Source organism: Penicillium cosmopolitanum (assembly GCF_028827165.1).
Source record: "Penicillium cosmopolitanum strain IBT 29677 chromosome Unknown utg000008l:1.0-4398992.0:1.0-4402845.0, whole genome shotgun sequence".
Lineage (NCBI taxonomy): Eukaryota > Fungi > Ascomycota > Eurotiomycetes > Eurotiales > Aspergillaceae > Penicillium > Penicillium cosmopolitanum.
The window spans coordinates 2,366,792-2,384,789 of NW_026622678.1; the positions used below are offsets into that span (position 1 = coordinate 2,366,792).

Here is a 17,998-nt window from a genome sequence, read left to right on the forward strand (position 1 = left end):
ATTAACCACCGGATGACCGAATGACCAGGCTATCTCAAGAAAATGTCATTCGTTATATCAAGCGATGGATAAAAGAGTCTCGGGATGAGAAGAAAACTGCTTCCATTGTTTCCTATCTCTCTGTCGGTTCGCTATCCTTGAACGAGGAAAGCACATGGACAAAAATACGTGAGGAGTTGGAAGATCTTGGCTTGGACCACGAAGCTTTTGAAAAGAATAGGGGATTTATTCACGAGGAGCTGGAGTCTGCTATTATGAATGGTGACCTTTACGGAATGTATGATTCTGGATCTCAGGGCCAGAAATCATCAAGTCTATCCAGTGATACGAAGACTTCACATACCTCGCCCCCTTCTACCGCTGAAAGCTTGATCGAAAAGGCCACGCCGTCAACGGCTAGTTTTCAGGGTTATCCAAGACCCAGGATTCCAATTCGCCCACAAAGGAGCACATTTTCTCGATTGGTATACAGGGTCACTCACAGCACAAACAGCCTTGCAGATGCCGTTGAGCGGGGTGACTCTTATTCGGTTAAGGATCTAATCCGCCAGGGCGCAAACATCAATAGCCAGGATAAATACGGTCGTCGGCCTGCTTGGTTTGTGTGTGCGGTAAATGGACATATTGATATTCTCAGGACTTTTGTCAACAATGGCGCGAATATTGTTGCATCGGGCCATGGCTTTCATGCTCTTGAAACAGCAGCAAAGTATGGCCACTATGGTATTGTCCAGTTGCTACTCGATGTGGGCGTTCCAGTGGCACGTGAGATTGATAATTCCATGAGACCAAGCGGGCCTTTGGTATCAGCAATACATAGTAACCAAGAACATGTTGTCAAAGTTTTGTTGGAAAATGGCGCTGATGTGAACGTCGTGCCCGTTAATGGTCGGACGATGCTGATGATAGCCGCAGGGCGTGGATGTGCAAAAATAGCTCATCTACTGTTACAGTATGGTGCCGAAATAGACAAGCTAGATGACGAGGAACTAACAGCCCTGGACATTGCATGTATGAATTGTCGCGACAAGGTCGTCAAATTACTGTTGAATGCAGGGGCAAAGGCAGACACCAGCGGACTTCACTCCAACACGCCTTTACACTGGGCACTTATTCACGAACCCAAGGATGAGAATGGTGACAAAGGTCAACTGGAGACCACGAGGCTTCTTCTTGAGAGCGACGCGAAAAATGGTGATCAATTTGATTAACGATCAACGCCAAACTCCTCTTCTTTATGCTATTCGGAAGGGCAAAACAGAGCTGGTCAAACTCCTCCTACAAAATGGGGCCGATGTCAACAAGCGCACAGAGGGTGGATTGAGACCCATTATTCTGGCAGCGGGCACGGATGACGTTTCCCTAGTTGAGATCGTCCTTGAAGAAGGGTCCAATCCAAACGAACAGGATGCCGATGGAGAGACTGCCCTGCACAAGGCAATCAAGTCGAAGAACATTGCGATGACAAAACTGCTTCTGGGAAAGGGAGCGAATATCACAACAGGGAAGGCAGCAAATAGCTCACTGCTTTTGGCTGCTGACACCAACGACCCTACACTTGTCAGCCTGATTCTCGACAAAGACCCGTCTTTGGAGGAGGCAGACTCCAATGGAGAAACTGCACTTTGGAAAGCGGTTCGACTGAAGAATCTGTCAATGGTCAAGATTCTTCTAGAAAAGGAAGCGAATCCCAATCCTACGATAAAGGGTGGAACGATGCTCCACGAAGCTGTCGAGAGTGGAGACATGGCCATGATAGCGCTTCTGCTACATAATGGTGCTGACCCTAACATCATTACTAAAACTGGGAAGTTTGCCTTGATGCAGGCTGTTGCATCTAATAAGGGACACATTGTCAAGCTTCTTTTGGACAATGGTGCAAAACCTGATCTTCATCCCAAGGTTGGCCGGGTAAATACTGCTCTAGGTAGAGCTGTTCGAGACAACAATTATTCTCTGGTCAAGTTGCTTCTACAGAGAAATGCACAAATAGATCTACATGCCCCAGAGTTTGACTCTGCACTTATCTCAGCATGTCGCCTTGGTTATCTCCAGATGGTTGATGTCCTACTAGAACATGGCGCAAATGTCAATCAGAAAGAAGATGACGGAGTTAGTGCGCTTTCGGTGATCACATCAGGAGAGCTGTTAGACAATCCCCAGAGTGTCCCAATCACAGCAATCTTACTCGAAAAGGGAGCAGATCCTAATACGAAGAGCTCCCGGGGGCTCCCTGTTATCTTCAATCTCGTTCAAAAAGGATATCCTTCCCGAGGAAAATTCGCTCCTTATATTCTCAAGCTTTTACTTGCTGGGGGAGCTGATCCGAATTCAAAAACAGATGATGGGACATCTCTTCTTCAGGCTATCGTCAAGGTTGGCCATTTTTCATTGGCAGAGCCCGTCATCGAACGTGGGGTGGATCTCAACCCGAAAGGCGATGATGGTTATACGAACCTGATGCATGCTATCGAAAGAGGAGATCGTCAACTTCTTCGACTTTTTCTCGATAAAGGCGCGATACTTGATGCTGATACGCAATCTAAGCATTTCTTTCGCATATACAACGGCAGAGGATACTCAGTGACTTTAGATATGGATACGTGTTTAGCTGCATATGGTATTTTCATCAAGTGGGGCGCGACAGGTTATGATAGGCCGAAATATGACTGGGAGCCCTATGGCATAGCATAATCGAATGCCTTTTAATACAAGTTTCAAAAGAAAAAATAACCAAAGAGAATAATTTTATTCACTGACAAATTTGTTGATTAGTATATACCAGGGTTTATAAATTCAAGTTCTCTCGTAGGTCCTTCCTCATCAACGCCTCCCACACCCGAAAAACCTCGCCATCCAAAGAAGTTGCCTCGGTCAATGGCATCTCCTTCCATGTGACATAACCGAGTTTCTCATACCACTCCTGGATACTGAATGGTGGCTCGGCCATCCCAACTTTCGACCACAACCCTCGGCACTCCTCATCGTATACGTATCTCTTGCTTATAGCACACAGCGTGAGATAACGACAGCGTGGATCACCGTGCGGCTTATTGATTGCCAAATTTTCGAGTAACTGCACCGCCTTCTTTCCGAGTTTAAGAGCTCGGTGTTCGGGTGATATGAAGAAGGTCTTCAGGGTGAGGTCGATCTCGTCGTCTTGTAGTAAACCGGGTTGGAGGATACCAGATGACGGGTCGAGGGATATATGGCCCGCGCGAATAGACTTGTCTTTATCTTCGGGATCGGGAATTGTGATCCAGAAAAGCTTTTTGGTGTTCGTGTTCTCTTTCCATGATTGTAGGGTTTGCTGCTCGTAGTCCCAGCCACAGAGAGTTCGCTGTCTTTGGAGCTCGGTGAACTGAGTCTCTTGATTGAGGTCGATAGGTTCGAGGTGGCATTGTGACGAGTGTTGCTCATTTGCCATGATTGATTGGCAATCTAGAGACACGAGTAAGGAAGTTATCACGTTGATTAAAGGGTGTTGTAGCCGCCAGGCAGACGACCTCGGGAGATTGACGTGATAACGGATGCCAGTGGGGGCCAAGCCTAAAATAGTAGTGACCCAACCTTAAAATGTAACGTTGGTGGACTCGGGTAATAGTAATAGTGAGTCATTCTAGGCTTAAGGTCACGGTAGTTATCACTAGGAGGACCAGTGCAGCATGGCGCCTAGTAACTACTATATGCCCAGGCAGATTACTACTTGAATACTACTAGCATCATCACCTTTAAGTTAGTATTTTTTATCCTATAACCCAAAATATAATCCAAAATGGAATTTCGAGGATTCAAGACAAACTTGAATACGGGGGCCATTAAGATTAATACAAAGGACTACCTCCAGGGCTAGTATTAGTGCACTCCTACATCACTGCAGAAATCAGAATTTATGCAACGCTATACCGCTCCGAAAAGGGGATCTCGGCATTCCTAAAAACATAAAACACGAAAATATGTATGCATGAAAGTAGACATCGAACGGGCATAAACTCGTAAACATAAATAAACAGGCTATTCAATGCGTGGTGGACTCCTCGACTTCTTTCCCATCGGGCTTCGACTAAGACTAGCTCTGCAAAGAAATAAGTTAGTACGAAACAAGACAAAAGGAAAATAAAGGCGGTTTAACTTACGATCTCCGACGCTCACCCTCCTTACGAAACCCCTCAATAATCTTAGCCATTTCCTTCCGTGAATGACTAGCATCAACTCTCTGCCCACCAAGACTCATGCTAACCTTCTCATGCGCACTAGCGCGAAGAAGGCGCTTTTCAAGAAGTTGGCGCATATTCACGCAGACAAAGACGCCACAGTCACTACCGCCTTCTTGCTGGGGTGAGTCATTCAATGGCATGAAGCGGATTTGCATGTTGAGGAGAATTCCAAATTTGTGCGTTACTGTGTGCGCTTCCCAGACGTTTCCTTGGTAGAGGGAGTCGTAGTGGAAGGCGATGCGGTCGACGATTGAGATTAGGAGTAAGGACCAGTGTGTTCCGCCTTCGGCTTGGGTGACATTGCGACAGTCGTTTATTGGGAGGAAGACGTGGGAGACGCCGGCGAAGCTTGGGAGGGCGTCTTTGAGGGTGTGCGGGTTTGGAGTTTGGAGGATCATGAATGACATGCTTGGGCGGAGGAGGACGATGTTGGAGGATTTTTGTTTCGCGAGGACTTCGTGCTCTAGGTATCTAGATTTGATTATGAGCGCGTGGGCCCGGGGAAGGCTTGTGGGCTTGGTTGGTAGAGACTTACTCTTCCCAAAATGAGATAACCTGTGATAGGTTAGCTTCTAGTTAAGATGGATGGTCGTGAGATAACCCACGTTGTCTGTGAGCCAGTCATTTTTTAGAGTCAACATGTCCTCTCGTGTCACTATCAAAAATGTAAGCTTTGGTTTATGTAATGTGGTCATCACGATCACCGATCTTACATCGAACATCATAGTCTGAATACGGTCAAAATGCTTTCGTCAGTTTCATATGCCACGGACCCCTGCAAGATTGCCTATGCGACACAACTCACAGCTCAAATAGGCATCATCTGGCGTCAACTAGGAAGAATCAGCGGCCAATCACACGGAAACTCTTCAAGATAGACTCACCATATCACTAAACCGTCCCCGCATTCGCTTATGCAACTTATTTAAGCCCCCGTCCAACATGGTGGCTAGACCTGCTCAGCGGAACAATGAGATGAAGGTTATGCAAAAGAAGAGATCAATGAGATCTCAATGAGCAGGATACCGTAGTCGCCACAGACGTTCTGGCGCGCCACACAATCCACAACCACACAAGGACCAAACGCTTCTCCGTTAGGAAAGACCAGAAAGGAATCAGGCACCAGAAAGAACCAAAGGACTGCGGAATAGCACAGCAAGATCGACAATGACAATCGCTGCTATAAATAGAATAGAACAATATACCGACTCGACAGATATCAAGGCCCCAGGCAGTCGTGCAAAGACCAGTGGCAAAGAGAGCAAGACGAGTATGTTCGTGACGCTAATTTCGGCGAAGAAAAAGGCAAATGAACCGCGGCGCAGAGCGTCGTAATCAAACCCCAGTTCTTTGGTTTCTGCAGTAGGTGGGGCAGTTAACGGGCGCTGCGGATTGGATTGGACGGGGAGGCCGGGTTTCGGGGAACGAGGCCGTCAGCCTTATGGTGACAACGAAGGTGGGTGCGCAGTGTAGGACGTAGAGGGGTAAGAAGACTTGGAGTGAAGCAGCGAACGAATATGGGCTTTTTCTCCTGTCAGATATCACACGCCGGAAATCGGAGACAGGGAAGCGGGCCTCGCGCGACTGGTCCAAGGTTCTTCTATTGCGGTGCGATTCGGGCTTGGGCTGGGTATGCTCGGAAGTGGTTTTGTCGCAAGTGGTGGTGCCAGGGCAGAGTGCAGGTCTGGACCGAGGGGGATAATGTCGGAATGCACAAGGTTAATCGGAGGATGTATGGGACCTCGTGGGACTGTACAAGATTAGGATTGAGGTTGGAGATCGCAGCAAATGCGAACTTGACTTGCCCTGGCATTTCCCACCTTCCTCGGGTCACGTCACATGTAGGTCACGTGGGGATCGTTGCCTCTTTTGGAAGGGAAGGCTTCACATACTATGTCCTAAGAACTAGTGGCATTAGTACTTGTAGATACAGTCTAGAATAGCCAGGTTTGCTGTTTACAAGGATGAAGACAAGAATAACCGAATTCATAAAAGAGGGGTATCTAAAATTACATCCCAAAGCTCCAGTAGATAGTAGATCCATCACGCATACCCTGAGAATACAGGAAAAATGAAGAAATATGGAAAGGAAAGGGAAAAGGAAATATGGCATATGGCCCGCTAAATAGAGAGTGAGAAATAAAGCCGGTTGAGGGAAGCAGGGGCTTAATATGCGATGCATGAAATAGAAGAGGAGTCAGAGGTTCTATTCTGAAGAACTTGAATCATGAGCCAACTTTGGAGAAATGCCTGTTCCAGATCCACCCGACCTGATGCGAATCATCATCTTGGTTTCGCGCAAGCCACAGCTCACCCTTTTCACCGATTACATCGAAGATGTCCCCAGATTCATAGGTAAGATACGGATATCCTGCTTCGCCGCGGCGCTCCCCCTCGTAATGGAACTGCTCGACACTGGCTGCGAGGAACAACACCCGAGGCTCGCTTGGGTGATGCTCAACTGGCGGGTGGTTCTCGACATGGTTCTCCTCGTGAGGGTTGTCCGACATAGGCATAGCGGAGGAGAAAAAGCCAGAGTATCGACCAGCTGGAGAAGTTGGTAGATTATGATCACTTGACGAGGCGCTGATCATCTCTGCAAGGAAAGGCGTGTCGAGACTCAGCCTTGGAAGACTTGGGAAAGACTCTGTCTCCGCGGGCTTTGGGGCTTGCGCGATACTCGGGGTGGATGATGAATTTGTTATTTGCTGTAAAAGCTGACTGCGACCGGTCTCTGGTGTTTCCGGGGGTGCTCGGCCGGAAAAGGTGGAATTGGCACGAGTGCGGCTGAAGCTGGATTGACTGTCGATTTGAGGGGATTGGAAAAGCTGGCCAACGCCACCATAGTCGTGAGAAACTTTGGGCGAGTCTTCCGTCATTGAGTCAGGACGATGGTTGGAGCTGTTAACGGTAGAAGGTCGGCGGGGTGAATTGACGTTCGTTGAGGGCGTATTGAAGTTGACCAGGTTAACCGCGTCAGCTAGCAAAGATCCATTGCAGATACCTAGCGTGAGGACCTGAGCCTCGGCAAAACCGTGGTCATTGGTCCAATCGCTAAGAATTTTCTGGAAGTCCACCGGGAAGTCCACCGGTAGGCCCTCCACATGAGGCTCTAATTTCCTTTGTAGTGCCATAAGGAAAGAGGACTGGAGGGTGACAAAGTTCTTGAGGCAGGCTTGCGTGAGCTTCCACGACAGATTGTAGAGTTGGGGAAGTTCTTCCTTCAAGGTTTCATCAATGGCTTGGAAATGCGCCTCCTGCTCCTTGAGCTTCTTGTCAGGAGTATCGCCACGTTCCTCGAGGACCTTGTAACGCGCGTGGTCAAGTAATCGCTTCTCGCGCCGCTGCATGGCTCGAAACGCTTTGGAGTGCATGGCGATAAGTTCTTCGATTGGCTGCCTGACAGCTTTCTGGACGGCTTCGATCTAATCAAATGTTAGTATACTCTGGCTCAGCTTGTTTTGGATGGATGGTGGAGTAACTGACATGCTCAGTGACGACTACGGTGCGAATCTCAACAGTCGTCGCCTTGAAGTGACGCCACTTGCTCTCCAATTCAGGATAGCCTGTCTTTGCGACATCGATCATCTCTTCAATCGCGAGGGAAACCTCGAGTAGTTGCTCGGCGAATTGTTCAGCCTGGGAATTGTATAACCCAATATCTGACACAATCACCCGCAACTGCAACATCTTCTCATCGAATCTACAAGCCATTGCAGCGTAGACCTTGTCATCGAGTATATCTGACAAGCCAACTTGTTGTCGCAGTTTCTCTGTACGGCGTCCAAATGCTTTTGTCAGGTTCGCACGCACATCCGATTCTTTGCGGCCGCGCCCCAGGGCTTGATCAAAGAGTTCGATTCGACCCTTCAATCTGTTGAGACGTTCCGTCATCTCGTTTGTCTTTTGGAGAGCCGCGGCGAGATTCACGTAGTCGGGATGATCCGTAGGCGTGGACTCCAGGAGAGAGGTCAAGAGAAGAGGGTACTTGAGCACGCGCTGGAAAGGCTTGACGAGTAGGGAGCTCAGATCCCAGGCATCAGTGAGATCGGACGCCCATTCTCGGCACTCATTCAGCCAGATTGTCACGTTTTGTTTCGGCTGCATGGTTTCCAGCTTCTTATTCGCAGAATCGCGAGTCTTCAAATTGGTAGCATGGGCCTTTTCCATTTGCGAAAGATGGGCCAAAAATGCTTCCCCGACGGAGGTCGATCGGTCCTTCTCGAGATCCGACTCGCTGGTACTTGGGTTGGTCAAACCATCGGGCCCACAGGATCCGGGTCGACCGTTTTGCGTATTGCGCTTGCTGCTCCAGCGCTGTGACTTTGGCATGACATAAATGCTGCGAGTGGCCTTCTTCAATGTGTCCTGGAAGGCGAAAGAGAACTGTACAACCTGGTCGGAGTTGCCGAAAATTATTCGAATGTCATCCTTTGTTAGATCAGAACACGACCCAGCAGTGCCTTTGTAAATGTCGTCGACAACCTTCATATCACGACCGAACTTGTACTCTGTATCGACTAGCTCTTTGATTATGTGGCGCCGCTTCTTCAGTCGCCTTTGTTCTGGGGATGGTGACTTGCGAGGCTCCACGTGAACGCGATGCTCAGACGGAGCGAGCGAAGTAGCTGAAGAGTCTGCTGCTTGCGGAGATTGAGTAGGTTCGAGAGGTCGAAATGAGGAGTCATCACTACTGCCAGCACTGTGACTGACCCGAAGTGCTGGAGCAATGCTTGTCGGAGGGTAAGCAGAAGAATCGAAGGTCGTGTTAGGTCCAGCAGGCAGCTCTACTGGCCGGCGAGGCATCTCTTCAGGAACCATCTCAAGCGACAGACCAAGTCCAGATTGGGCATTACCAGGTTCGCTAGCCTGGGTGGAATACCCCATGCGAGGAGTTGGCATTTCTTCTGGTGAGAATTGCAGATCATCGGTCTGGGGGGTCGCTGCTTCATGCTCAGCCTGGATCTTTAGCCAGTCATACATCGACGGAGAAGCATGTTCCCAATCTTCTGGGCCTCTCAGACTGGCACCAGGGCGAAACGTGTCATCTATGGGGATTTCTTGATACCCAGGAACGACAACGGGGTCTTCCGTCAGAGAGTTCACACGACTATCGGCCCGGAGTTCATGGGGTCGGTGTTCCTCAGGAACAGGACTTGGGATATTCGTATGTTGAGCTCGTGTTAGCTCTTGCAGATAAAGCTGGGTGGCAGCACGCGAGCTCCATCTCCCTTGTCGAGCAAGGCTTGGTGGAGTCGAGAATACCTGTGCGGGTCGAATTTGCATGGCTTCAAGCGTGTCAGGCCCCATGACGCCAATATCCTGGAACGGGTAGTCTCCAGCTTCATCTGTTTCCGGACTGGACGAGGTTGCGGAGCATGATTGGTTGGCCGACTCGGTTTCGTGCTGAGGAGCAGGACCATACATGGTATTTTCATCCCCACTCTCATCGCAAGTCGAGTTTTGGTGGCGGAGAGAAGAGGACCATGAGCTCATACTCCACCTATTATTTGGATGGACAGGAGCTTGGGTTCTTTGATTGATTGTCGATCCCGATCGTTCCTCTGTGTTATTTGTGGTGCTCACAGGCTTGGGATAGTTTGAATTGCGAAGCATGATCTGGACCGACTCTTTATCCTCAGTGTCAGAAATGCTACAATCAGGCTCATCGCAAGACTCGCTACCGGAGCTCGGCTCGCGAATTTGCATAATATGATCCAAGATGGTCTGATGGGATAAGCTAGACTTTCGCTCTTGCAACCCAGACTGCGGCTCTGGGTCAAAGGTCGTCACATGGGTGCCGCTTGAGTCTGAGGTGGTGGCGGATTGAGGCACGTCGTTCACCATTGGATGCGACGCAATATGTGGTGCTCGAGGCAGCTCGTCCGGAATGCCTAATGTTGGCGAATCCATTGTGGTATGAGGAACATCGCTGCCAGGTACATTGACGGCGGTGTTGAGATGAAGTTGGGGGACAGTATGAGGCTCATTTTCGGCAGCACCAGGTGGCGCGGCCGTCTCAGTTACAACCGTTGTCGACATTTCAAATGGTCGTGCGGTAGTTGTTGTCGCTGTATCAGGAGTCGTAACTTCGTCGTCGGCTGGTGAATCGACTCCTCCTCGGGCAGCTTCTCTTTCCCTGGCGCGACGTCGAAGCTCCACGGCAGCTTCTTCCTTCCGTTCATTCTCTTGAACAGTGCGATTTATTGCTTGCTGGATTCGCTGTCGACGTGTCTCGAAATCAACGTTACCCAGTTCTGGTAAGGGACGACCTCTAGAGCGGGGCGGGCGGGCCTCGGTATCACGTTCCGAAGATTTTTGGAAACTGGAGACTCTTTCCCCAACTTTGGATCGCGGAGAAGTTGGTACACCATGTGAAACAGGTTGTCGGGGGCGTGAGCTGCGCAATGGTGGTGATTTTTTGGGAGGCGGTGCAGCGATGTATGCTTGGAGAAGCTGGTTCCGTTCGGGTACCTGACTACGGGTTCGGCCAATCGTCAGGTCCCGGCGCCCACGAGCCGTCATCGCAAACGAAGCGGGTCCATCGGCCGCCATGCGGGTTGGACTACTATCTTTAGAAGACGGTTTAGGAAGACGACTGGTGCCCTTCGGGGCCAGAGGAATTCCTGTCGATCGGCTGCTGAAAGTTGGATTTGAAGTCGGACTATTCGGGCCGGAACCAGTACTGAGGCGGCGCGAGGAGACTGGAATGCGGGACCTGGAATTTGGACTTCCAGGACTGCCAGGACTATCTGGCGATCCATAGCCAGTTTTGGCCAGCTGCAAGGGTGTGGCAACTGCCATGTCAGGATCCCAAGGGTCCGTAAGGGATTGGGGTTCCCGTGGCGTGCTTCCCACCAAATCACTTCGCACTCTGCGATGGCTGCTGGTCTTAGTTGCTCCCTGCTGGACTGCCTCTAGAGAAGAAGCTTGTCCAAGATACCACGCAGTTGGAGTGAGGGGAGAAAGTGCAGACGGCGGGTTTGACTGGTCGAGGAACGCTGGGTTCGGGCTTGGGATACTACCGTCAGAACCTCGTCGTTTCAAGTGTGCAGGAAGACCGAATCCCAAATTGTTCAATTCAGTATTAACTGACAGCAATTCACCAAACAGCGGTCGTCGCGGGTGTGATTTCGGGATTCGTTGGAAGAGAGGTGGAGGAATAACTTCTGCTGCGTCGAGCTGTCCAGGCACGAATCTCTCTACCTCGTAATATTGGGGAGTGGAATTGAGTGCAGGTTTGGGCTGGCTGGTGATTGAGCCGGGTGGAGGGGAATCACGAAGAGTTCGACGTCGAGGAAATGTCTGATGACGTTCAGAGCCGTCGGCACTACCGGCAGGGCTTGCAGTTCGTGATGTGGTACGAGAGATAGAGGGAAGAGGGAGGACGTGATCCGAGGTATTGTTGAACTTGTTAATCAGGTCTTTGAAGGAGGATTGTCGCGATTGACGGGGCCTCAGGGAGGAGGCCGCAGATGATGCCTTTGGTACGGGACCACCCAATGTTGGCGAATCAGATACGGAACGATATTCTGACCGTCTCTGGCGCGAAGGATCCAGGACGTTTGTCGGCAGTGGAGACACCCGATCGTTCAGGTCGCCATAGCCTGATGCCATACCATCGTTCACACCCGCGGTTGCATCGCCAAAATTGCCTGTCACATGAGGATCTTCCGTTGTCAATCGGTCTTGTTGTCGGTAGAAGTCGTCTGGGTCGGGGGAGTCACGGCCAGATGGTTGGTGGTGTGAGTGGTCTGGTTGGCCGCTCGACAGCAAGTGGTTTGCGGTGGCCGCGCGGGTCTGCCAGTCGAGGCCTGATCGAAGAGGAGAGGTATACGTGGAGTGAGGAAACGGTATCATCGGTGAGACCTCAAAAGTTGAGGAGCCATGGGGATCGTCTGGGGATTGGCTAAAGGATGGAGCGGATGATTGTCGCCCAAACGGAGGCGGCTGGCGATTCCGGGAGCCAAATGGTTGTTCAGGACCACTGCCAGACATCTTGCATGCTTTAGGCCGACCGACGTGGACTGGCGGACGGCCTCTCGGCGGGGGAGTGGGTTGGGACTGATGCGATGCGCTGTTCCGGGATGGAGGCCCGACGAGGATGTCGCAGATTTGGGGGATGGGAGGGGGAGGGACTCAGGCGACAAAACAATGCTGGGGTGGTGCACCCCGATTCAGCAGCATATTTGAGACAGACAGAAACACCAGTGAGCGGAGTTGAGGTCAGTCAAGAGTTTTTGCCGACGAAAGATGGAAGAGTGACGAGCTCGGCCTGGACCGTGAAGCACTTGGAACGGGAAGCGTTGGAGGGAGGGATCGGCTGTGTGAAGAGCGCTGGGGACAGTTGCGTAGGGTGACGAATGGGAAGAGTCGAAACAATTAGTGGCCCTGACGTTTGTCCCCAGTCAGAAGCTCGGGCTATGATAGGCAGCTGGGAGGAGGGGCCGGGGGGGATCCGTCTGCGCGAGGATGATAGTGCGACGCAGAGAGGGTCAGAATGCCGGCCAGATTGCTAGCTTAAGCGAGAAGAGCAGAGGATAGGATGCCGAGTGCAGAATGCAGAATGCAGTGGTGATCAGTAGGGAAAAAAGAGGGCTGGAGGAGGGGGATGTGATAGAGTCGAGTCGGAGGTTGGAGAGTCGACAAAGCGGAGAAGACGCTAGCATCGAGGCGATCGTCACAGAGTGAGACTCTTTGTTCTACATACACTCATAGTATACAGCATACAGTAGTTATTATATGATACGTAGCCTATAGTCACAGTCATAGTCATAGTCATAGTAATTATAGTATTAATATTATTAAACTTATTGCTTTACACAGTACTAGTATACACACAATATTATCTCTATGCTTTACTCTATACTCTACTACACTATACTCTATCTACTCTGTTCATCCAGGCACAGGCACAAAACCCAGGCAAACGTGGATTGCGCAGTGGAGACGCAATGGCAATCGAATGGGCCAGACCGCCGGTTCCATGGGTGCTCGCTTTAATTTCCGTTTGATTTGATTACATCGCATAGATTTTATTTTTTTATTTATTTTATTTATTTTTACTCATTTTTTAGCCCCCATTTGATTCCCAATTTCCATACTCGTGTACTGCTGTACTGTACAGTACAATGGCTCCTTTTTTGGGGACCTCATTAGTCATAGTGAATCCTAGTAGCAGCAGTACTGTACCATCGGCAGTAGCTATTGCAGATACCCGTGGCCATAACTCCCGCCACCACAGCCCACCCTTCAACACCGCGCAATTCAACGTGTCACCACATCCCCCCAGGCTCTTTCCACGTCCCCTCCCCTCCACCGCGACGCGTACATATCCCATCCCCAAATACTCATAACCGATCTATGAAACCGGTTCTTCTCCATTCCCTCTTCCCACCCCCCATGAAGTCCTGAGAACTCCTCATGGCCAAAAAACGGAAGAGACCCGGCCACAGGCCCACTTCTCAGCCTCAAACATGTATCAGCTCCTCCCGGCGTTTCAACCCTGCTGGACGAAACCCCCATCCAACCCACCCCGTCATCTCGCTGTACTACCGCGATGTCTTCACCCTGCGCCAATATTTACTACGGCGCTTGCCCCTTTCCTCCAAACTTCGTCGACGTCGTATCGCCTCACTAGGTGTTGTTGCTTCCGACGCGGCGGCCACTAAAGATCCCATCTCCCATCCATTGGTTGATCTGCTCGATACCACACTGGTCGGCGTGTTGAAGCAGCCCTCGCCGAAACTCGCCTCCGAACGCCAACAGGCCTATTGCGCCTTCACCCAGTCCCAATCGCGCTCCATTCTCGTGGGCACGGACACTGGGCCAGTCGCCCCCCAATCTGAGGTATCTCCGCAGAAGATGCGACAAATCAATCAAATCTCCAGAAAATGAGATTAGGAACTTCCTGCTGACCAGCTTCAAATTGCAGCTCATTGACTATGTGATATCAAACATTTTCGGAGATCAATCCTCTTATCGCGGTCCGCAGCATGTGCTGGCGCATGGCTTCCAACACGCGAGCGAGAATTCGGTTGATAGTGGTATTCCGGGTGTAGCCATCCAATTCCCTAACCGAAATGTACAGGCATTGAAGCAGACGCCATGGACGGATGTTCTGGGACTGCTGGGTCAAAATGGGGAGGAAATTATGATTCATCTCCTACTTGATTGTGGTATCTTTGTTCCTTTGGATGCGTCAAAGGGCATTTTTTATCAACTGAGCGGTATGATTGGGCTGCCAAGAACAAAGGCCATGCATCATTGCTTACCGACTGACATTTTCCACAGGAGTCCCATTATCGGGCTTGGAAAAAATCCACAATTTGACTTCAACGGCCAAGAAACCAACAGCAGTCCTCGGGCCGCCGAAAATCAAGCATCCAGGTCCCGGTGGTCGCGTCAAGAGACGTTCCCCGAATACCATCATCTTCCTCCGTCGCCGTGTTCTTTATTGTAGACTAGCAGGCGGTTCAAAGCAAAAGTTGCCCTTTGGGCTAGGAAGCAGTCGTATGTTTGTTTTCTCGGCGCCCTGACTGGCTTTGGTCTGATTATTTTCCAGATGTTCTCAATCGCTTCTCATCCTTGGAATCGACCAATGAGACGATCCATTTCATGAAATACCTCTTCCCTCGACAGTTTGGCTTAGACAATGTCCTCACCGTCTCGGCCGAACGCAATAACAACAACCAAGCACAAAGTCACGAGTTTCGTGAAAACGAGATTTCCAAACACGACGATCACAGGTTCCGTCGGCTGTCGGGCCCTGCGCAGGATCGCACGCCGGCAATTACCAGAGAGCAACTATCTACAAAACTTCCTAAGCGCCTCCGAGGCCAAGTTCTAGCGTTGGCTCAAAAACTCCGAGTCCGCCACGCTCGATGTTCGTATGGTGCGCTACTTCAGCACTATTGTCCGGCTGATGTTAGTTCTCACGGCTCGTTTTTGACATGCTTGGCTAACACTGGATAAGTCAAATGGGCCTTGGAGACTTCCTGCCTGCCCTGAGAATAAAGAGCCGAGGCCTTCTACAGAAGAGGCCTTGGTTACACAACCTCAGTCTAAATCACCGGCGACGACGCAACTTTCTGTCCAACCTGAGCCCAATAATTTGACATTGCATCCCCGTGACTCGATTGGTCCGAAAAATCAGGAGAAACAAAATCATATGTCACTGCAGCGGCCCAGGTCCAGTGTTACAGACTTTGCGACCCCTGCCGCTGCTGTCTCAGCCTTCTGTCGGGCTGTGCTGCAGAAGCTGTTGCCTCCACAGTTCTTCGGAGATGGGAGTGAAGGCGACGCAAATTGCCGCATTGTGCTGAAACATGTTGATTCATTCATCAAGATGCGTCGATATGAGAATATCAGCCTGCATTCCGTATGCAAGAACATCAAGGTCACCAAGATTCCTTGGCTGATACCACCCAACCTGCAAGACCAGTATGCCGAGACCCAGGGAAAGGTTTCCCTGTCGGATTTCCAGAAACGCACAGAGCTACTGCACGAGTTTGTGTACTATGTCTTCGACTCGATTATCATTCCCCTCATTCGCACCAACTTCTACGTCACGGAATCTCAAACTCACCGTAATCGACTTTTCTTTTTTCGCCATGATGTTTGGCGACATTTGAGTGAACAGCCGTTGGCAGATCTCAAATCGAAGACCTTTGAGAAAATAGACCCAGAATCAGGCTCAGGTCAGCAAAGAAAACAATATCTTGGATATGGGTCGCTTCGTCTACTCCCAAAGTCTACAGGTGTGCGGCCGATCCTCAATTTGGGGAAGAAGGTCCTCCGAGAGTACGTCAAAAATGGGAAGAAAAAGGCATATTTCGTTTCCATCAACAGAACCATTGCTCCGATATCCAATATGTTGATGTACGAGCGCCAGCGAGATTCCAAAAAGGTCGGGTCTTCTCTAATATCCATGGGCGACTTGCATCCGCGCCTAAAGGCTTTCAAAGGCGGCCTTGATAATCGTTCGCCCAGCTTGCACACCAAATCCACCGCCTTGCCCAAGCTGTATTTTGTGAAATTGGATATCCAAGCCTGTTTCGACAACATTCCTCAGAAGCGACTTCTACGTCTCATCACGGATTTGGTCACAGAAGAATCCTATCGGATCACCAAGCATGTTGAAATCAAGCCGTCGGTAAATGGTGCCCAGGGTAAACCATTTCGTAAATGGGTAGGCCGTGCCGCACCTCTAAAGCAACAACAACATCTGCCCGATTATCTTGCCAGTGAGAATCAAATTCAAAAGCCAAACACAGTCTACGTCGATGACACGGAACAAAAAGTCCAAGATGCCGACTGGCTCTTGAATCTCCTGGGTCAACATGTTCAAAATAACCTGGTCAAGATCGGCAAAGAGTACTTTCGACAACGAAACGGCATTCCCCAAGGCTCCGTCTTGTCCAGTTTACTTTGCAATTTCTTTCTAGCCGATCTAGAACGCAATTCCCTCGGCTTTCTGCAGCCCACAAACTCACTCCTCATGCGATTCGTCGACGACTTCCTACTCATCACAACGGACGTCAACCAAGCGACGCAATTCCTACACACCATGCTACACGTCCACCCATCCTACGGCGTCGTAGTCAATCCATCCAAAAGCCTAGTCAATTTCACCGCATCAATAGGCGGCACACACATCCCCGTCTGGAAGGATCAACCCGATTCCCATACCTGGGCTGTCTAATCGACACACATACACTAGAAATCCACCAAGACCAAGATCGCGCCCTGGAAGGCGGCGATCTCGCCGCCACAGCCCTTTCAAATTCCTTAACCGTCGAGACGAGCGCCCTACCGGGCCACACTTTAAGACGGAAGGTCCTCGCTTCGTTCCGTCAGCAGATGCATCCTATGTTCATCGACGACAGGCATAATTCCCGCGCCGTCGTTCTAGGAAATTTATACACGCGCTTTGTCACTGTTGCGATGAAAATGTATCGCTACATGAAATCATTACAGGGTCGGTCTCATCCCAAACCGCCCATCATTATCCAAACCATTCACACCCTCATGCTCCGGGCCTTTGCGATCATCGAGGAACGCCGCTCGTCCTCTGGGCCTGGGCCTGGGCCAACCGCGACTGCGATTGCGACACTGTCCTGCTTCGTGAAATTCTCACACGTGAGGTTCCTCGCGGCGTCGGCTTTCCGCTTTGTGTTGAAACGGAAGCAGACCCGGTATGGGGCGGTGTTGCAGTGGTTAGACGCGCAGTGGAGGGATTCGAGGCCCGTTACGGATCGTGAGGCTGTTAAGATGGGACTGGTTGTTCAGAAGGGGAATGCTCTTTTTGAAGATTGGCGGTTTTAGGGAATGGGTTGCATGGGACTGGGACTTGAATCGAGGTAGATCATAATGAATAATGCTTGTACTAATACTATTCAACGAAATGAATCTAACATTCGAACGTGAATCCCGCGTGCATTTGCAAGAAGATTTTACCTACAACCAGCCCTATAGCAATGTCTCCAGGGATTGTCTATACACGTGGTGAGGTATTTACCGCGTAATTTAGCAGTCAAGGCTGAGACCTCTGGAATGTCAAGACTCTGTCAGAAGAGCTGCCAAATGCATGTCTCATGTCTCATATCTCCGTGCCCGAGGCCATCCCTATATCACGTGACGCTGGCCAGAACGTTCTGCCCACACAGTGATAGTGATTGTTGATTCTGGTTCATCCCTTCCTTATGCCCTTTCCTTATGCCCAGTTGTACACCATGCAGATGATCTGGTGCAGCTGCCAGTGCCAGTTTGTTTGAACTATA

At 50.3% G+C, this 17,998-nt stretch overlaps 5 protein-coding genes across 5 annotated transcripts; 2 read left to right on the top strand and 3 right to left on the bottom strand.

Annotated features, from left to right (window-relative positions):
- Nucleotides 1-20: 20 nt before the first annotated feature.
- On the top strand, nt 21-2,694 carry N7509_007466 (ankyrin repeat domain-containing protein; the record flags this gene model as incomplete). Its single annotated transcript, XM_056632103.1, has 2 exons — nt 21-1,194; nt 1,262-2,694. 2 exons carry the CDS (start codon nt 21-23, stop codon nt 2,692-2,694), a joined length of 2,607 nt encoding a protein of 868 aa, XP_056487654.1.
- Nucleotides 2,695-2,788: 94 nt separating this feature from the next.
- On the bottom strand, nt 2,789-3,427 carry N7509_007467 (uncharacterized protein; the record flags this gene model as incomplete). The annotated part of the gene is made up of 1 exon (XM_056632104.1): nt 2,789-3,427. The coding sequence occupies one exon, from the start codon at nt 3,425-3,427 to the stop codon at nt 2,789-2,791; it is 639 nt and encodes a 212-aa protein (XP_056487655.1).
- A 587-nt stretch (nt 3,428-4,014) lies between these two features.
- N7509_007468 (Ulp1 protease family protein) lies at nt 4,015-5,125 on the bottom strand (the record flags this gene model as incomplete). Its single annotated transcript, XM_056632105.1, has 7 exons — nt 4,015-4,075; nt 4,137-4,688; nt 4,753-4,772; nt 4,823-4,872; nt 4,931-4,945; nt 5,023-5,050; nt 5,102-5,125. The coding sequence occupies 7 exons, from the start codon at nt 5,123-5,125 to the stop codon at nt 4,015-4,017; spliced, it is 750 nt and encodes a 249-aa protein (XP_056487656.1).
- Nucleotides 5,126-6,442: 1,317 nt separating this feature from the next.
- Nucleotides 6,443-12,215, bottom strand: N7509_007469 (putative Rho guanyl nucleotide exchange factor; the record flags this gene model as incomplete). Its single annotated transcript, XM_056632106.1, has 2 exons — nt 6,443-7,642; nt 7,704-12,215. 2 exons carry the CDS (start codon nt 12,213-12,215, stop codon nt 6,443-6,445), a joined length of 5,712 nt encoding a protein of 1,903 aa, XP_056487657.1.
- Nucleotides 12,216-13,640: 1,425 nt separating this feature from the next.
- Nucleotides 13,641-17,543, top strand: N7509_007470 (telomerase reverse transcriptase; the record flags this gene model as incomplete). The annotated part of the gene is given in 6 exon segments (XM_056632107.1): nt 13,641-14,066; nt 14,152-14,446; nt 14,511-14,729; nt 14,782-15,143; nt 15,193-16,818; nt 16,836-17,543. The coding sequence occupies 6 exon segments, from the start codon at nt 13,641-13,643 to the stop codon at nt 17,541-17,543; spliced, it is 3,636 nt and encodes a 1,211-aa protein (XP_056487658.1).
- Between the last annotated feature and the right edge of the window lie 455 nt (nt 17,544-17,998).